The sequence below is a fragment of the Sander lucioperca genome, chromosome 12 (assembly GCF_008315115.2).
Source record: "Sander lucioperca isolate FBNREF2018 chromosome 12, SLUC_FBN_1.2, whole genome shotgun sequence".
Classification (NCBI taxonomy): domain Eukaryota; kingdom Metazoa; phylum Chordata; class Actinopteri; order Perciformes; family Percidae; genus Sander; species Sander lucioperca.
The window spans coordinates 27,785,654-27,803,853 of record NC_050184.1 but is presented as its reverse complement, the minus strand read 5'-3'; the positions used below and the strand labels follow the sequence as shown (position 1 = coordinate 27,803,853).

At 43.7% G+C, this 18,200-nt stretch overlaps 1 protein-coding gene across 3 annotated transcripts in view; it reads right to left on the bottom strand.

The window, feature by feature from the left end:
• LOC116062059 (IQ motif and SEC7 domain-containing protein 1-like) overlaps positions 1 to 16,133 on the bottom strand; it is an 89,770-nt gene extending 73,637 nt beyond the window's left edge. The window contains exon 1 of one of the 3 annotated variants that reach the window (XM_031316547.2): positions 15,399 to 16,133. In XM_031316547.2, the coding sequence (XP_031172407.1) occupies positions 15,399 to 15,658 (260 nt within the window). In that variant the 5' untranslated portion in view covers positions 15,659 to 16,133. The remainder of the gene's footprint in view (positions 1 to 15,398) is intronic. The other 2 variants (XM_031316548.2, XM_031316539.2) reach the window with 2 other exon arrangements.
• Between the last annotated feature and the right edge of the window lie 2,067 nt (positions 16,134 to 18,200).

Below are 18,200 nucleotides of genomic sequence, written 5' to 3'. Positions count from 1 at the left end.
ACTGCACAGAAACACTGGCTACTGAGGTTCTTCCAGGTGCATTCCCAAAGCCTTTTAAATAATGCATGAAATGCCAAATCCCATTGAAAGTATCATTCCACAGGAAGGCCTCCACAAGTTGTGAGATTGGTTTCTCCCACGGTGGTCCACAGATAAGCCAAATCTCAGTGGTAGAATAAAGACATCAACCCATCTGCTTCCTCAAACCAAATCTTACACTGCTGTCTTTACCGTCATGTCAGGGTCTTTAACCTGCCCTTTAACTCACTGTGTTTAACTGTGTGTGTGTGTGTGTGTGTCCCTTGCATGGCATACATTTGTGCCCTTTTTTCCTTGCGGCTCTGTTGCAAAGAGGACAGCCTGTTTCCTGTTGTGAGGGAGGAAACAGACAGAGGGCACACCCAGCGCAAAAAATGCTGACTCAGAGTTTATCAATCTGCCTTTCTGCAAGAGTAAGTGCAACTGGACACGACTGCAGAAATGCACTAGTCTGCTCATTTAATCATAGCTCCCTGCCTGGCTTCAAATGAACTGAGGCATCATATACCGTAGGCCACACATCTGCAATGATTCACACACAGCAACATCTGGCTGCCCATGCATCCCTGTTTTGTGTGTCCATAGCTTATTCTTAGTATAATCATTTCTGTACTTTCAAATACAGTACTATGTATTATAAAGACTTGGCTACTTTCCTTTTTACTTTTCTTGCCTCTTTCAGAAAAAGCTCCAATGCAATTATAAACCCATTATTTGTTTTTCGCTGTAAAATATTAAGTAGGGTTAAACCTCGAAGAAATAGCTTCTAGCGCTTCATCACATTACCGCCATTATAATGGCAACAAGAAAAAAGGTAATAAAGGAAATACATGTCATGTGTGGCTATTTCCTTTACTAAACTCAGAAGAAAATCAGAGGCAATTAATAGTTTGTCCAAGGTGTGTGATTGATGATATGTTGTGAAGGTTTTTTTTAAGTGTACTGCTGATCATATTGCATGCAAAACATTGCTGTGTTACACGTTCCTCTTGTTATTTTACATTCCAAACTGTTATTGGGTTTACTGAATATACTGTGTAATTCGGCGGCAACCGTGACACCCATAAAACCCCCTCCAAGCTGTGATGAAAAAGAATAAATCACATCTGGAGTAACACTGAATTTAGAAAACATTTTACTGAAAACAGAACAGCATTTCTCACAATTTTGTGGCTCTGGCCTCAATTCATAACAATGTCACCAAGTGATCAATGACTTGAACCTGCGGTCTGCTATAACAGCTCATTCACACTGGCAGGTTCCAAAGAGGAACACTGTGAAGCTTGACATTCCCGTGTGGTATTTCATAGGTATTGTCAATATTTTATAACATCAGTTTTTCTTAAAAAGAACACCGCAGTTGAGATAAAAGGACGTTTCAGCACTTGCTGTAGATTTTGCTCTTGCTTGTCTGATAAGGTGCATGCATGTGTGCCTTTATGTCTGCTTCCCTTTGGTTTAGGACAGTTTCTCAGCCCAGTGCATAAATTAAGGGCATTCATCATGCGTTAGCCTCCTCAGTGCACCACATACTTGTGCCCTTCATATTACTAAGAGCTAAATGATCTGTATTAATCAGCAACTAATTACAGGCAGAACTATGTCTGGCTAAGCAGATCTAATGAGTCAGTCCAGTCCTCTGTAGTGGTCTGCTTCTCATGGTGCTGTCAAATTATGTATCTCTAAGGAATTAGTGGTGCGTGACCCTCACTGGAACCCCCCCCCCCCACACACACACACACACACACACACACACACACACACACACACACACACACACACACACACACACACACACACACACGTTCATGCTGAAAAGGTAGACTGCACTTTCTTACAATCTTGAATCTAGCAAACACCTGACCTAACACAGAGAGCTGGATACAAAATAACTTTCACTCTGCTACATTCCTGAACATATTGCTTGGATTTAGATCAGCCCTCAGAATCCCCAGGGTTACACAAACACAAATTGCACACTGGTAGCCAGAGTGGAAAAAAGCAGGTTATAGTCCAACACCTAAGAATGGAAACAATGGAAACTGTTGAATAGGCAAGTCACTCACTCGGCCAATATAGACTATGACTATGTTGTAGAGTATGTTAAAAAACACACACACAAACAGACACAAGAATCAGCAAAAACTGACCTCAAACTACTACCTGCAGAATTTTCAGCACAAATATTAGTTGTCAAAGGCCCAGCCAGCTGTGAGGGAGTCCGTGTTTGACTTCTACCTGTGATGACAAAGATGTGTGAGCAGTAGCCTCTCATCTGTGTTTAGATGTTGACTCAGCCTTCACCTTTTCTGCGACACACACACACACACACACACACACACACACACACACACACACACACACGCACACACACACACACACACACACGGCAGAAAACTAGTGGCAGCCTTTCAAACAGCTCTCCATAGGTACTATGCTACAAATTGCCTTCAATTCAGCTGCTGCATCAGCTGAATTTGACAGCTGCAAGGCGGATAATTGGTTCAACTGTGAAGAAATAAAGAATGAACAAGCGGCCGTACTTTGGCCCTGTGGCCCCTTAAGTGTGCTGCTTTAGTGTTGATCACAGTTTGTAATGAGAATAGAGGGAGGAAAGAGATTTGAAGACTCAGCTAGCTAGAAGTAAAAAGGGTGTAAAGTAAATAAAGTGTGCATCATATATACAGACTACATTTAAGAGTTAAGACTCTATTGGATTTTTCTCACAAACTGACAAAGTAGGAAAATTGAAAAGTAGTGTTAGGTAGTGTTATATGTATCACAGAAAGTTGTGCTTGTTTTCTTTCTGAGAACAAATTACAACAATGTTAATATGTCATTGTAATGACAAATTCTAGCACTTAGCATTATAGCAATGTAAGAAAGAACACAGCTTTCTATTACAGTCTAGACTATTCTTTTAATTAGCTAATAGAATAGTTAAAGATTTTAAATACGCTTTATACCCAGAGTTGAGAAGATGGATACCACTCTCATGTTGGTTCCCTAAATATAAAAATAGGCCTATCACTTGCAACCGGCTAGCTTAACTTAGCATAAAGACTAGAAACAGTTAAGACTTGTTTTATCGGTAACAAAGGCCGCCTACCAGCACCTCTTAAGCTCACTGTGTTATATTTCGTATAGGCTTCGCCCTCTAAGAGGTATTGCTATTGGGTTTATCCCTTCGCACATGCGCAGTCGTGAAGATTTTCTTTCGCGCCCTGTGCCCCGCACAGGCCTCTCTTACGTCCGCTGATACTGTATATTACAGTGGCGCGACCAGAGATCTGCTCGCATTTTTTCTTCAGCGACAAGCTGTTTGAAGACTTCGAAGAACAGTGGTGTCCGCCGTGTACCAACCACCGACCGGCTACATCCTGCTGCCGACCCGCCGGCACCCCGCCGGCCACCGGTAGGTCTGCGGACTCTGAAGCAGCAGATGATGGCAGCCGACTGGACAGTCGAGTAAGGTAAGATTGCCGCCTGTGGTGGCACCCAGACGGCCGGGAAGGGGACCTCTTTGGCGGGTATGAGTGTGCTGACTCGATCCCCCGAAGATGGTTCCCTTGCCGGCTCTCCCTCCTCGCCATTGGGAGGACTGAAGCTCGTAACGGCGGAGGACTACGAGTTCAGTTACGCCGACTGTCTCCGTCCCAGGAGAGGAGCACCACACCGGCGGCTTTCTCCTCTTTCTCTCCTCCACAGCGGGCGGGCTCCCTGCCCACCGCTAGGTTCGTGTTCTTGACCTGTGCAAATGCCGAGTAGCATTGCCCTAACCCCGGAAATGGACGGCGGTCCCGCCCCGCCCGCTTCCGACGGCCCCCTTTTTCAGCCGACGGAAGCCCACACCGCCGTCTCCCCGAAACCAGGTCCATGCCCGCTTCACTGACCGCGCGTACCAGTGTACCGCCAAGGTGGCTGCGGCGCTGAACAATACCGTTTTTTGCTAGCATGACCGCTAGCTCTGCTGTCTTCGCCATGACCGCTAAGCTTGGCTGTTCCGCACTGAGGCTGGGACAGCCACGTGCTGTAGGTAGTGGAGGGGATGCGGTAACACACCTCCTAGAGAGCGGTGCTTCGGCCACAACGGCAGCACCGAGGTATCGGCTCAAGGAGACGGCGCCCCGCGGACTGTGGTTTGCGCCTCTCCAAGCCCCGGCTTCAGCTCCACCTACGGCGGCCCATGTTATGAGGCGCGGCAGGCAGCACCCACCTCGCCGTTCCGCAAACGGCGGCGGCAGTGACGGGGCACCGGGAACGCGTGTCTCACTCAAGCTGGAGTTGGAAGGGGCGTTTTTTAAGGGGCACACAGTTCCCTTAAAAAAGCAGGTTTTTCCCTCTCAGTCAGTCCGCCTTGTCCCCCCTGGGCATCTTGCTGCCGCTGGACGGACCCCACGTTTCACCTCACACACTTGCAGACAGGCTCGCCGCCACGTCCACGGGGAGTATGCGGTTGGAAACAGCCACACTGTGTCAGCATTGACAGGCTTACACACACCCACTCAGAGTTCGTGTTTATAGCCTACTCAGTTTTTCCTCCACCTCCCAACTGATAACAGATTGGTGAGAGTGTTGAGAGAACGACTTGTTAGAATCGCCTCATTCACACGCAGACAGGCCAGAGACTGTATATTACTATTATACAATCTGTGAGACAGGCTCGCCGCCACGTCACATGCAGTATGCGGTTGGAGCCAGCCACACTGTGTCAGCATTGAGAGGCTTACACACACCAACTCAGAGTGTGTGTTTAAAGCCTACTCAGTTTTTCTCCACCTCCCAGTTGATTACTCGGTATGGTGAGAATGTTGAGAGAACGGCTTGTGAGAATCGAACTACCGCCTTTTCATAGCAGCGGGGGGGGAGCCGATACTCACTGCTGTGTAAACAGCCGACACAAAGGCATGCGTGTGCCGCTCTATTGGTCAAGCTCTAGCACGGGAAGGCTCAGCGCTCTCGCGCACGCGGCTATAAGCCTCAACTCGCCAGCTTTTCCCCGGCTCTTACCGGCGTGGTGAAAGCTATCATGCTATCTCGAGTTCAGATAAGGGGTCTGACGCCTTGCACACATGTGGTGCCGTAGGTCACTCATGGTCACTCCCACACTGTGTAAACAACAGGAGCAAGCGCCCACTCAGTATGTGCGTGCTACACAGTCATTCCTCTCCCGGCCGTCTAGCGGGACGGGGAGACCACTGACTCGATGACTGCCCCGCCATGCATTCTCTTAATACACAGCATAGCGGCGCGCTCTCTGTTGCTATGGCAACAGACAGCACACGGATGTGCGTGCCCCCACTCTCAGAGTGGGGCGCAGTGTGGGAAAGCTTGCCACCCAGGAATGCATGGCTGTCAAGCTTATCACAAAAGGCTATACGCCCAAGTTTACCAGCATCCTCCTCCTTTTCGACGGTGTGTTGGAAACAGCCGTGTCATCTCAGGGGAGATAGCTGCTCTGACATCAGAGCTGGCAGAGCTGCGGGCAAAGGATGCTTTTTTTTCCCGCGTCCCTCCAGGAGAAGAGAATGACGGTTTCTGTTCCTATTACTTCTCACACCGGGAAAGACGGGCGGAATGAAACCCTTCTTGACCTGTCTCAATTCAATTATGAACATTATGAAGCGCCCATCCCACATGCTGATGGTCAGACACGTGTTGGAATGTGTGCGCCACCATGTATGGCTCTCTTCCGTGGATCTGAGAGACGCATATTTTCCACAATTCTCCAAATGCATGGAGCATTACAGCCGTTACGCAGAAAAGGGATCAAAGTCCCTTTTTGAAACACTTCACCCCAGCGGTAGCGGGGAGACATGTTGTCGTGTGGACAGACAACGTTACAGCAGCAGCGTTCATAAACCGTCAAGGCGGCATGTGCTCGGCCCGGCTATTGGAGATAGCCAGAAGCCTTCTGCTGTGGGCCCACAGTCATCTGTTGTCCCTCGAAGCGGTTTACATCGCCGGGGTCCTGAATCGGGCAGCGGACCTAATGTCGAGGGGAGGGCCCTCTCATAACGAGAAATTGAATCCCACTATTGTTCAGAAGCTGTGGAGCAGGTTTGGGAAAGCGGAGCATCCAGGAGGGGAATCTGTCAGGCATTCTAGTGGCACCGGAGCGCAAGAGCGCATCCTGGTTCCCAACTCTGGTTCAGCTGCTAGAGTCCCCTGGCAACTACCATGGCAGGAGGATGCTCTGTCCCGGTGATAAGCCAGCGGCGGTGAGGCTGGCCGCTGAGCGGGAACGCTTGCAGAGACTCAGAGTCGTGTCCTCTGCCCCTAGTGTTAACTACCTCCAAACGTTGGTGGATAACGATTTTAATCCGTCTACAGTTAAAGCCTACGTAGCGGCCATTTCGTCCTGCGAGGGCTACGGCGAGAGAGGTCAGTTTTTGCGCACCTCCTGGTAAAACGTTTTTGGAAAGGGTTGGACGATAGAAACCTGCTGTGCGCTCTCTCACACCTGAATGGGTTTTAGCCCTGGTGCTCCGAGCTCTGGGGAACCCTCCTTTTCGTGCCTCTGGCACAAGCCCCTCTCAGGATGCTGTCACTGAAACAGCGCTCCTCCTTCGCCTCGACATTGGCTAAGAGAGTGTGTGATTTATGCACGCTCCTCTCCATTAGAGGGGACGGGAGCGCGGCCACTTTACAGCCAAATCCTTAACTTCAGAGAACGCACCCAAGGTGCGGCTCTTTCGGAGCAGCGTCTGTCTCATTGACTGTGTGAAGCTATGGCCCACGCCTGTAGCGCGGAGGGAGTGGAACCCCCCCCCCTCAGAGCATTCGGGCGCACCCCGCGAGAGCGCTGACACCGTCTTAGGCCCCCTCAGCAGTGTGACAGTGGCCGTCCCTCCTGGGCGTCCCTGTGCCCGTTCATCCGTTTTCATCTGCACGGTGCGTCTGAGTCCCCCATGACTCACGCAGTTTTATCCGCACTGACGGCAGATGATGCGCCGTCAGGTTTCGTTTTGCTGCTGTCTCCATCCTTCCTAATTGTGATGTTAATTTGTGTCACCATAAAACTTTTTCACAATCCACATGACATGGGCCTCACGATCAGTAGGCCTACTCATGATGATGACAGGGTTTTTCTCATCAAAATAATGTGTTTTGATTCATTAAACCTTGTTCAGTGGAAATAGGAAGTTGATTAGTCTATGTTTTGCTTGTGGACCTCATGTCGCAGGTGGCGTTGACTATGTCAGCTTCGCCCTTAACCCAACAGCAATAGCTCTTAGAGGGTGAAGCCTATACGAAATAGAACAATAGTTACGTATTGTAACTCCAGATTCTATGAGTATAGGCACAGCCCTCTAAGATTCGGGCCACCTGCTTCACCAACATTGGCTGAAGAAAAATGCTGATGTTGGGAGCAGATCTCTGGTCGCGCCACTGTAATATACAATATCTGCGGACGTAAGAAAGGCCCGTGCGGGGCACAGGGTGTGAAAGAAAATCTTCACGACTGCGCATGCGTGAAGGGATAAACCCAATAGCAATAGCTCTTAGAGGGCTGTGCATATACTCATAGAATCTGGAGTTACAATACGTACCTATCGTTATATATTGTTTATTTGTTTCGTTACACAAACAGACATGTAAAAATGACAAGCTGTGTTTTACGCTCAGCTAAGCTAACTGGCTGCAGCTTCATCTTTAAGAATAGCCTACCTGCCTCGTGCAGTTTTCTTATAAACAGAGTTTCTGTTAAAATTCAGTTTCTCACCAAACTCACCGTATTGTGTGGGTCTAACAAACCTATTTAATGCATTGTTTTCCTCAAAGTATTTGCAAAGATGATTTTTGTTATCTTTCTGAACCCTGCATTGTTTACATCCATGTTAACTAGATAGCATCTTCTAGCTAGCATCTTCTTCTTCTACATAGCCTATTGTGGCACGTTACCACCACCTGTAACAGTGAGTAGTGTGAAAGCATTGGCAGGACTGTGTATCGCGTCACTCACATGCTTATGTGTGCATACATGAGAACCATAGACTGTTAATATTTACAGTCAATGATGAGAACAGACAAAACAAGGGGACGCACTCATTAAAGCATGACTCCATAGTGCTACTAGTGGTCAAAAACTCCCCAGGGTACCTTTAAGTGTCATTTTGATGCAAATCAGACTCAACTATATTGGTTGACACTGAAATTAAAACCATGTAGATTTAACTGAATCTATAATAGCTTAACACTAATGGCAGATAGGGACTTTAGTTGAAGCCATATGTATCTATGTGGTTGTTTATCCCTCAAGTTCCTATTTGCAGATCATACAGGCAGAATACAAATGAGGCACAAGGCTCTTCTTTCACACCATGTTGATTTCTTCCTATTAGAATTAGGAATCTGAGAGTGATCACAATCTAAAAGCCTAATGTTTTTTTTAAATAGACGCCTGAAATGAGGCCACATTATCCAGCACATGGACACCCACAAAGGAATTTAAACAGTATTATCAAATGTCAAAGGAAATAATAGCAGGATTTAACTTGCTTGTTAAAAGTTCAATCAAAGTGAGGCAGTGGTGCAGAAGTGAATTTGGTGATTTAAACATAATATGGTTGCCTGACTCACACTAAGCTTTACCATCCGACTGCCCTTGTTGTGGCCTTTACCAGTAACACCATGAGATAGAGGTTAACAGTGCTTGTTAAAGTCACCATTATCTTTTCTTGTGGGACAACCAGCTACATCAATGGACACAAACCAACCTTAATTCTGTCTTAACAGGCCTGATTGAGGGAACAAGAGGTTAGCGGTGCCTGGCTTTCCTCCTGCATCACTGCGGCCACACTGAGATGTAAGGAGGGACAGTCCAGTACAAATGCATGCAGCCTGCAGTTGATTTTAAGTGCAAGTTGCAAATTGTCTTTGGCCATTGCTTGAGATTTATAGGTGGGTCTGAATGCAAATCATCCCTGCATCGACATTAATCTAGCAGGGGTATTTCATTAGAGGGTGCTTTGCTGGAGAGAGGGAGTTCATGTGCTCGTAAATTTGGTTTGGCACAGTGATTGTTCAGCAGATCGCTGGGTAAATGAGTGGACGCCGCCAGCCACAAGAAACAGCTTTCTCCATCATGCTATTATTTTCTGCCGAGGGGGTCCCAAAACACATGCTAAAGGCATTACGTTGGCTTGGGGTGAACTACTGTATTTATGAACTTGCCAATCTCCAGTCTACAGGCTCCATCCAGAGGACTTAGTAAGGGCGGCCGAGGTTTTCTTAGGCAGCAAATTACATTAAAGAAGCCAAGACACAAGACAAGATAAGTCGTCTCAACCAAAACAGAAGGCAATATAAAACCACCAGTGACTATGGAGAGATAATTTAGTAGTAGCCAAAATCGACAACCTAAAAGAACCTTTATCAAATACTTCAATATCCATTAATTAACTCCTCTGACTATTAACTCCTCTGGCTTGATTTCAAACTCATCAGAGATGTACTGTACTGTGTAGCATCAATGTTAACAGATCAATGTTGTAATGAAATATACCAAAATACTTGTCATATCAACAAGTACATAAAATAGAAATTAGTGAGATAATGCAAAACACCATGTAACATTAAATTTGCAGTTTTGCAGGTATCTGTATACAGTAGTTAATGCAACAATTTAAAATATTTTTATTATTTTAAACCCTTGTTTGTCATCCAAGTTTCTACTTTACAGTCTATGTTTTTTACATAAGATTACATTAAATCCCATCAGCATTTCTAAACTGTTAAGAAGGGTTGCAACTAACAATTACTTTCATTATCGATTAATCTGCAGATTTCTTTGGTCTATTAAATGGCAGAAAAAGTCCATCACAACTCCCTACAGCCCAAGATGACTTCCTTAAAGTTCTTGTTATGTCTGACCAACAGTCCAAAACTAAAACAATGTTCAGTTTACTACAATGTAAAACAAGAAAAAACAATTCTCATATTTGTGAAGCTGGAACCATTTCTCCCTGTTTCCTTGAAAAATCTATCAAAATAGTTGCCGGTTAATTTTATGTTGATCGACTAATCAACCAATCATTTCAGCTCTACAGTAAAGCAAAGTATAAACAATGAAATCCAACATTTATTCAGAATGCATTAACCCCACCCAAGACTTAACTGACTTTAAAAATCAGTATCCCTCCAACACAATTTATTCAAATTTTTGTCAAGATGAAAGAGAAAGCAAAGCCCCAAAACAGCAGTAAAACATAAATAATAACACTAAAATACTTTATCAGATCACTGCTTAGAATACAAACATGTTTTTCTAACACTTACTTGCCATCAAAAACTCTTATTTGCATAATCTTGCAGCTGCTTTAACTTGTCAAACATGCATGTCTTGAGCATCAAAGCTATCATAGTTTAGTAGCAGCTGAATATGTGTAATAAATGTAAACCACTCTACAAAATATGGATATACTGTATGCATTGCCTGAGGATTATTTTTACGTGTTTGTTTTTGTTTTTTTTCTTGATTGTTTGTCTCACATTCTGGCACACATACTGCCAGAGATCTGGCACAGTTTCACCAACTCAAGAGATTTGCTGCTCATTTATCAGCATTGAAACATTCATATTAGCTCTATTAGAGCATCAACAGGGAGAGAGTTTGAGTTGATATGTGATATGATATGTCACGTTATTCATCAATATTTGATCACTCAAGATTACTTGTGCTTCTTCACTGACTAGTATTCATAATGAATTTAAATGACCTCCACAAACACTGCCGCCGCAGCCATCATACTCAAATTTGACAACAGGGCTTATTTGAAATATAACACTTGTTTAAGACAACAATGGCTATCTGCCATTGTGTGGTGTAATGGGTAGCAAATTACCTTTTAAAGATTAAAGAAGAGTTTAAAGATCTAAGTTAGAATACCGTTTTAGTACATTTAGGGAAACTTGAAACAAAAGCTGTGCAGAAAATGACAGCTCTTTGTAACCTGCAGCTGAAGAAGTTATCTCTCCAGCAATTACGTCAGTGTCCCAAATATTGTTTACACTCGGTTGGCTAGCCAGGCCTTTGAATGCTAAATGTGGGCTGGCAGATACATCCACCAGCACCGAGATAAGAAATGAAAGCACTCCCGGACACTATTCCACTCCAAACCCCAGAGGACAGGTTCAGATCACAGTGGATCCACTCCGATTAAAGCACCAGCCTCTCGTGCATCATGCACAAAAAGAAAATCAGTTTGTTTCATTTGACAACGTATCATATTCACCAACAAGACAGGTGTTTAAGTCAGTTAGACTTAAATGCTCACACTGCAAAAACTTGCAAGCTAACGTTGTATTACTTGTCATTTAATTCCTAAGTGAGCACAAGGTATACAAGTAACTGTAGAGCACTGTTAAAACAAACAGCAGGAGAGAAAACTGCAGAGAGTCAGTATAAATAATGCTGGACTAAAGGGCTGAAAAGGCAGGCAACTCAGGAAAACTGATATGTGTGTGTGTGTGTGTGTGTGTGTGATTGCTAATTCTTGACAGAGTGCTACACCAACCACCTTTAACTTGAACTTAAGAAACTGTGAGTAAACTGTTAAACAGGAGTTTTAGCTTTGGATTTACAGATACCGATCCACCGAGAGCGACTCACTCCTCAGCTGATTCTGCTCAACCAACTCCTGGCAGTTACAATGAATCAGGTGGACGAGTTTATGGATCCACATCTGGGTCAGTGCACATCGAGATGATTTTCAATACCAGTGCAGCAGTCCCACATTCTGAGAACCTGACTGACAAGATTACCCAGGAGCCTGTTTTGCAGAATTCACAGAGAAATCTGTTGACTTGGCACCACATGTTCCACTATCACTAGTGCATCACATTTCCTGCTCTCTGCATTTTGTTTCGAAAACAGTGTAGAAGGGAAAACCGTACACACAACATACAGGGAAAAGCCTTCCATTTACAGTCAACAAAAGATAGCAGCAAGCAATCTTATGTATCATTCAGTAGCAGAAACTCTTTATATGCCACTTGTTTTGGAACAGAATATGACTGTTATACACGGTGTAATCTTTTCTTTTTTTTCTCCCTTTCTTCCTTTCCATTATGAAGTCACTGAAATCCTAATCCAACTAAGAACTGACAGCACAGCTCACAACTATTGCATACAGTATAGACAAACGATACACTCTGTATTCAAGATTAATGTAATATACAAATACACCATACAGCCGACAAACGCAGCTAACTGAAACGAAAAGCGAAGCAAACATATTACATGACAACCTGCATGCATTGAACACGAGTGTACAGGTAGTGGATTTAAACTATGCAAAACAGATAAGCAAAAGACCAAAAAAAGCAGCAAGAGAACTTTGCATAAAGCTGGGTCACTTAAGGCTGTGAATAATATTCCACGGAAACAATATGCCTTAATATATCCTTTCTCCATCACCCTCCAGTATTATTATTTTTTACATCTAATAAAAGGTTTAACACCCAGCATGAGCTCAGCAGTTAGCTCTTGTCACAGCAAGATGACCTAGGATTCAGATGTCGAACTATTCCTTCTAAGTATTAGTCTTACTTTAGCCTTTCACTGAAGGCTGCAGGGAAATTGTTCCAGTAAATCTGTGCATTTTGTGGATAGAAAATTATAGCAGAATAAATCAATTGATGATTTGAGACCCAGAATTGGCTGCTATTGGTTTTCCATCCTACTAGCTAGTTAATGGCAGTTATTTAATGGAACTGCTTTCACCTGCTTCCTTACAGTAGGTGCAATGTAAGCTGGAATGACAACCACTATGGTAGGAGGGGAAAAGGGACTTGCTTGACAGCATGAAGAGAGCTGTATATTATATAGAATTCATGGCCTTATGTAAGAAAAACCTCAAGATTATCATGTGACTGGAAGCAGGATGCGTCTTGTCTTTACTATTGTAAATGACATTCTCATGGAGAAATATCAAGACAAAGCCAAGGTCTGAAGCGTGTCTGTTTAAACAACATCAGGTTCCACTGTTTGCATATGATGTTGATATTCAGGCTTGTTTGTGATCGTTGATTTGCATTTTTCAGCAGTTTCGTTATGAAGTGAGTGTCAACATTTACATGTTTAAGGCCAAAGCCCCACTCAGGTTAAGGAGAGACGAAGTGGATATGTTAGGGATGATAAGAAGTATTTTCAGTAATATATATATATATATATATATATATATATATACACACATACATACACACACATATACATGTGTGTATGTATGTAAATGTATATCGATCAGTATTTTTTTGTCACAGCGACAAAAATACATACAGACATTTTACAAATTACTTTTTTCTAATTTGTTTTTGATGAATAATTTATTCTATCAAATTTTAAGAAGACTACCAGTCTACTGCCACAGTGCACAGCAGTGCTTTCAGCTAAATGCTAATGTCAGCACGCTAATATGTTCAAAATAGCAATACTAACATGCTGCTGTTTAGCAGATGTTTACCATGTTTAGCATCTTAGTTTAGCATGTTAGTGTGCTAACATTTGCTAATTAGCAACACAAAGTACATTTGAGGCTGATAGGAATGTCATTAGTTTAGCAAATCTGGAACCAAGCACGAGCGATCGACCAACCAACCAACCAACCAACCAACCGAAAGCCATTGCCATCCCTAGAGCCATGTCGCTAGCATAGCTGAAAAATAATAAATGTCCATCATAAGTCACCAGAGTTTAAGATGATGACACAAATGGCTTGTAGCCTTTCAGCAGCTGCTCAGACCTCCCTCTGGATGCATGCAGTCACATGCAGACAAGGAGAAGACCCCCAGTTAGGGAATTCCTGGGAATCCCTCAGGACAAAAAACTAAAGTAAAGCTAAAAAAATAAAATAAAAAAAACAAATACATTCAGAGCTTCTGTGGTTGGCTGTTGCCACTTTTTCCCTGACCTTGCTATGGCAAAAAAAAAAAAAAAAAAAATGGAGGGCTAGCCAGTTTAATTTCCAAGCACACACTATTTAAATCCCATTTTCGCCATGCTAAAATTACCTTTACAGGTCTTAGAATCAGTCTTGCTTAAGACCACTGCATTCTTTTAATTGCTCATCACACCTAAATGACATTTTAAATCCTGTATCCTCCATAAACCACACTTTACATTATTACCGGCTGTCATATTTCATCAGGTTCACTGGGGTAATCACAGGCTCCTTACTAACCTCTGTGCCAGTCTGCCAGAGCTGGACTGAAATAGTGTTCAGACACCGTACAAAATAAGAGATAGTGACAAACTGATTTTCCAGGGAAATCACACAGAATACTCTGTAGTGCCCGTGAGAGATTTATAAAGGGAGCGAGCTAAAGGTCAGTGTTACAGTACGTCCCAATCTCATGAGTCTGGTTTTATCAGCCAGCAAAGACATACAGTCCATGAGTCATCGATACTGATTTGCTGCCAGTGGTCTTCATGACACCAACCCGCCCCTGGACACTAAGGTCAAGCATGATCATATGATCCTGCAGAATGTCAAAAGCTGAGTTAAATGTCTGCATGCTGAGGCCTTTTGGCGATGTAGCCAACAGAGGGTAAATTTCAACACAGAACTGGTGCAGGGAGGGTAATCCTGACAGTGTGTCTGACTATCAAGGTCTTTACCAGCACTGTTCTGATATAATGCTCCACTACATCTGCCCTACCTACTCTGATTTGCTCTGTCTGGGGCTTAAGCCACTGCCTGCAGATAGGGCCAAAACATAATTGCATAATGGATCCTTCCCAAGTATGTGTCTTTTTCTCAGGGGTTGTAGCTATTGCATTCCATAGATCACGGATGTGCCTGTCCACGCACATGAACTCCTCTTTTAAGATCACTGAGGGCTACAGCACAGGCATAGTTCAGACCTTAGCCTGCTGAAGTTACAAAACCTGACAACCATCAAACTGATACAAAAATGACAATGCAGAATAACCAAGTCTGTATTTTATAAATAAAAAAAGGTTTAGTTCAGATATAGAACCATGGACATGTTTGTATCATTGTGTAATTTACAGCATCTCAAGATTAACTTGATCTGTTATTTCATACACAGCGACAGTTTTACACTCAATAGCTAAATTAAACAACTGGACTGGAAATTTGAATCTGTTGGGAAAACTATTTGATTTGTCAATGATCACATTCTCTCTTTCATATTTCCAGATATGATCAGGAAAGCTCTGTGCTGTCCAACCATACCCATTTTCTGTAATTCTGTAATTGTGTTGCACATGGACTTGTGGGGGGTCTGATATAGCAATAATTAGGCTACTTTAATCAAGTACAATTTTATAAACTTTAAATAAAAGAACATTTAAACGGGTATTATTTGACTTTGATAAAGATGCTCTGTCTTACTTTTCCTGTGTGATATGTTCCTTTATGGCTCCCAGGGTGAGTAGGCTGTTGCTGCCCTGCAGCAGCCTGCAGGCTGCCAGGTGCCGCTGGTACTGCTTCTTCAGACAGGCGTTCTCAATGCACAAGTCGGACACTTGCTGCTCCAACTCCTCTATCCTTCCCCTCTGCCTCTCCAGCAACTCCTGCTGGGTCTCAATGATCTTGTTAAGCTCTTTCAAATATTCCACAGCCCTGGTAGGGTTCTCGGTTGGGCTTTCCATGTCGCTCCGAGTGCGCTGGGGTTCCCGGTTCTATCGCAGAAGCCGGTGTGATGGTTCTGTGTACAGTAGTCCAGGCTGGGTTTAAGCGCAACAATTCAGTAGGTTGCGCCTTTTATCCCTCGCCATTGTTTTTAAGTCGGTGCGGGTGATCATTCAGAAGCAGAAATACGCCCCGGGTACGCGCGTTTAGAAGTCCCACTGCACACAAAACTAGAAGCTCCTAATCACGTAACAAGCTGCAAATGTCAGCGGGCGTCAATATCACTCAACCAAATGTGACAGACTACATTATGAGCAGCATCGTAGCTGGCTATCTTTAAGTCTGGTTGTTCCCCCAGTTGGCAGCACATTTTCCAGGTACCTTGTTTTTTCGCTCCATGCTGTTCCTTTGACTTTTCGTAAACAGACGCTGGCTGTCAAGTAGGCGGGGTTTTCAAGTTTTATGAATCTGCAGGTCGCATTGAGCGCAGCTGCTGTAGGAGAAAATAGGATGGTAAATTTGCAGTTCGTCATGTTTTTTTTCCCTCAATCTTTTCTCATGTCAATTCACAAGATTCATTTTTAGTGCGTGTGACACAAGCAACGCACCCTCTCACACTCCGGTTGCAAACAGAACATTACATAATAACTTTGTTGCATTGTAGTCCGCATGTGTGTAATGCTGTAGCACAGCACAGTCTGGTGGTGCTGTGCCTTGCCTGCAGAGTTGTTTACTATGCTGTCTGTGTATTGCCATTTCACCAGCAGGCTGTACCCCCTCTAGCGAAATGATCATAATAGATGGGAGCAGCGCGTGTTAGTGTTTGAATCAAAAATGACCTATTAACTGTTCAGCACATCTGGATGTGTGGCAGGAGGCTGCAGATGTGTCAGATGTGTCCCATGGGTGTATGAGAGCAAACTGCAGCACTGCCCTGTGATATATATATATATAAAAAAGGCTGATGCTTAAGTTCCATGGGTGGCCAACACAGTCACATCTGCCTTGCAACTGATACAACTGATATGATCATAGGATTTTGTTTATGACATTTTGGAAGTGGAACTAAAAAAAACTGGAAAGTTTGAAAGCAAACACAGCCTGTGTAGGAGAAAGAAAATCTGTTTGCCATTTAAAAATTATCCCTTGCAGGATATTACAGACACATATATAGGAACTGAGAGGGGAATCAGTGACCGAGACTGAGCTATGGCAGTTTGCATTATTCCTTCTGCTCTCTGTGTCTTGTGATCGCTCCCCCATAGCTGGCTTTGTTGTCAAAGCAACACTCACACTTTAGAGCAGTTGTCAAATACGCACATTTTCATATCCACTCATTTTCTTTTTGATCATTTTTTTCAAAGCTGAGTTGACATTTTGTATTCCTGGATGCAGTTACATTGCATAACACAGAGGGTGAATGCTTTCTCCATGAAATTGAAGGCTTTACCACCTGAAGGCTGCACTTGGATGATCTGAGATAACTTGTTTTAATGTGGAGGCAGAGCTACAGCAAACCAGTGACAGTGGGAAACAGTTTAAGGACATAGAGTAAAGATGCAGTACATTAGGGTTTTTTTCTCTGTGGCTCCCTAATCCACATGGCAGGAGGCCAAGGACGGCTGCAAAAGCCTCGACATGCCACCCAGAAGGATATACCGTACACAGCAATTAACAGCAAATAGTGAGAGGGTGGTGTTGCACGTCAACACTGCCAAATGCCATTCTTAATTCCCTAACTTCTGATGCATTTGCAGTAGTTTATACCCCACAGAAACTCCACACACCAACATTATTAGGTACATTTCTTTGTTGTGTACCCTCAACACAACAAAACTGCCACATTCTACAAGCAGTGTTAGAGGTAAATGAGACCATCTGTCAACCGGAAGGCCCACATTCACATCTATGCGTTGTAGCACCTATTAGAGCGGTCATAGTGTCCTTCAGTGAGATATTTAATGCCTTCCAGCTCTGACACTGCTGGTCCTGGTGTCAAAAGACAATAAAAATAGGAGAAGAGGATAGAACAGTAGCCTGCCACAAAAAAATCACATCATAAAAATCATATTTTTGAAATCTGAATCTGACATTTTCATATTTTCTCATCCTCAATTACACTATCAAACCATGCAGCTTCATCAGTCAACTCATAAAAAAGTTTGAAAGTTTTGAAGTACTGGAACTTTAACCACTTCAAAGAAAAGAAAAACACTGCTTGTCATTATTATGCTCTTGGCTCTCTCTCTTTTCTTCCTTCCTTTGGCTGACCGGTCATACTGTATGCCGGTGCCAGTGCCGGTGCCAGCCAGAGAGATTTATTTTGTGAAATCGCTCGTATATTTGCACTGAGGCAAACCCACTCGGAAGTGCTCTTACTTCAGCCCTACAAAACATTTGCCAGCTGTGATGGAAGCAGGGGCCACAATCATTTAACCAGCAGAGTGGAAAACTTTATTTTCAGAGAATGCAAAATAGCTACTCTCTGCTGAGACCGACAATCACCTCATAGGCCTGTAGTCATGCATTTGTGTGATGGATCTTAACTGGCACACAAGAGGG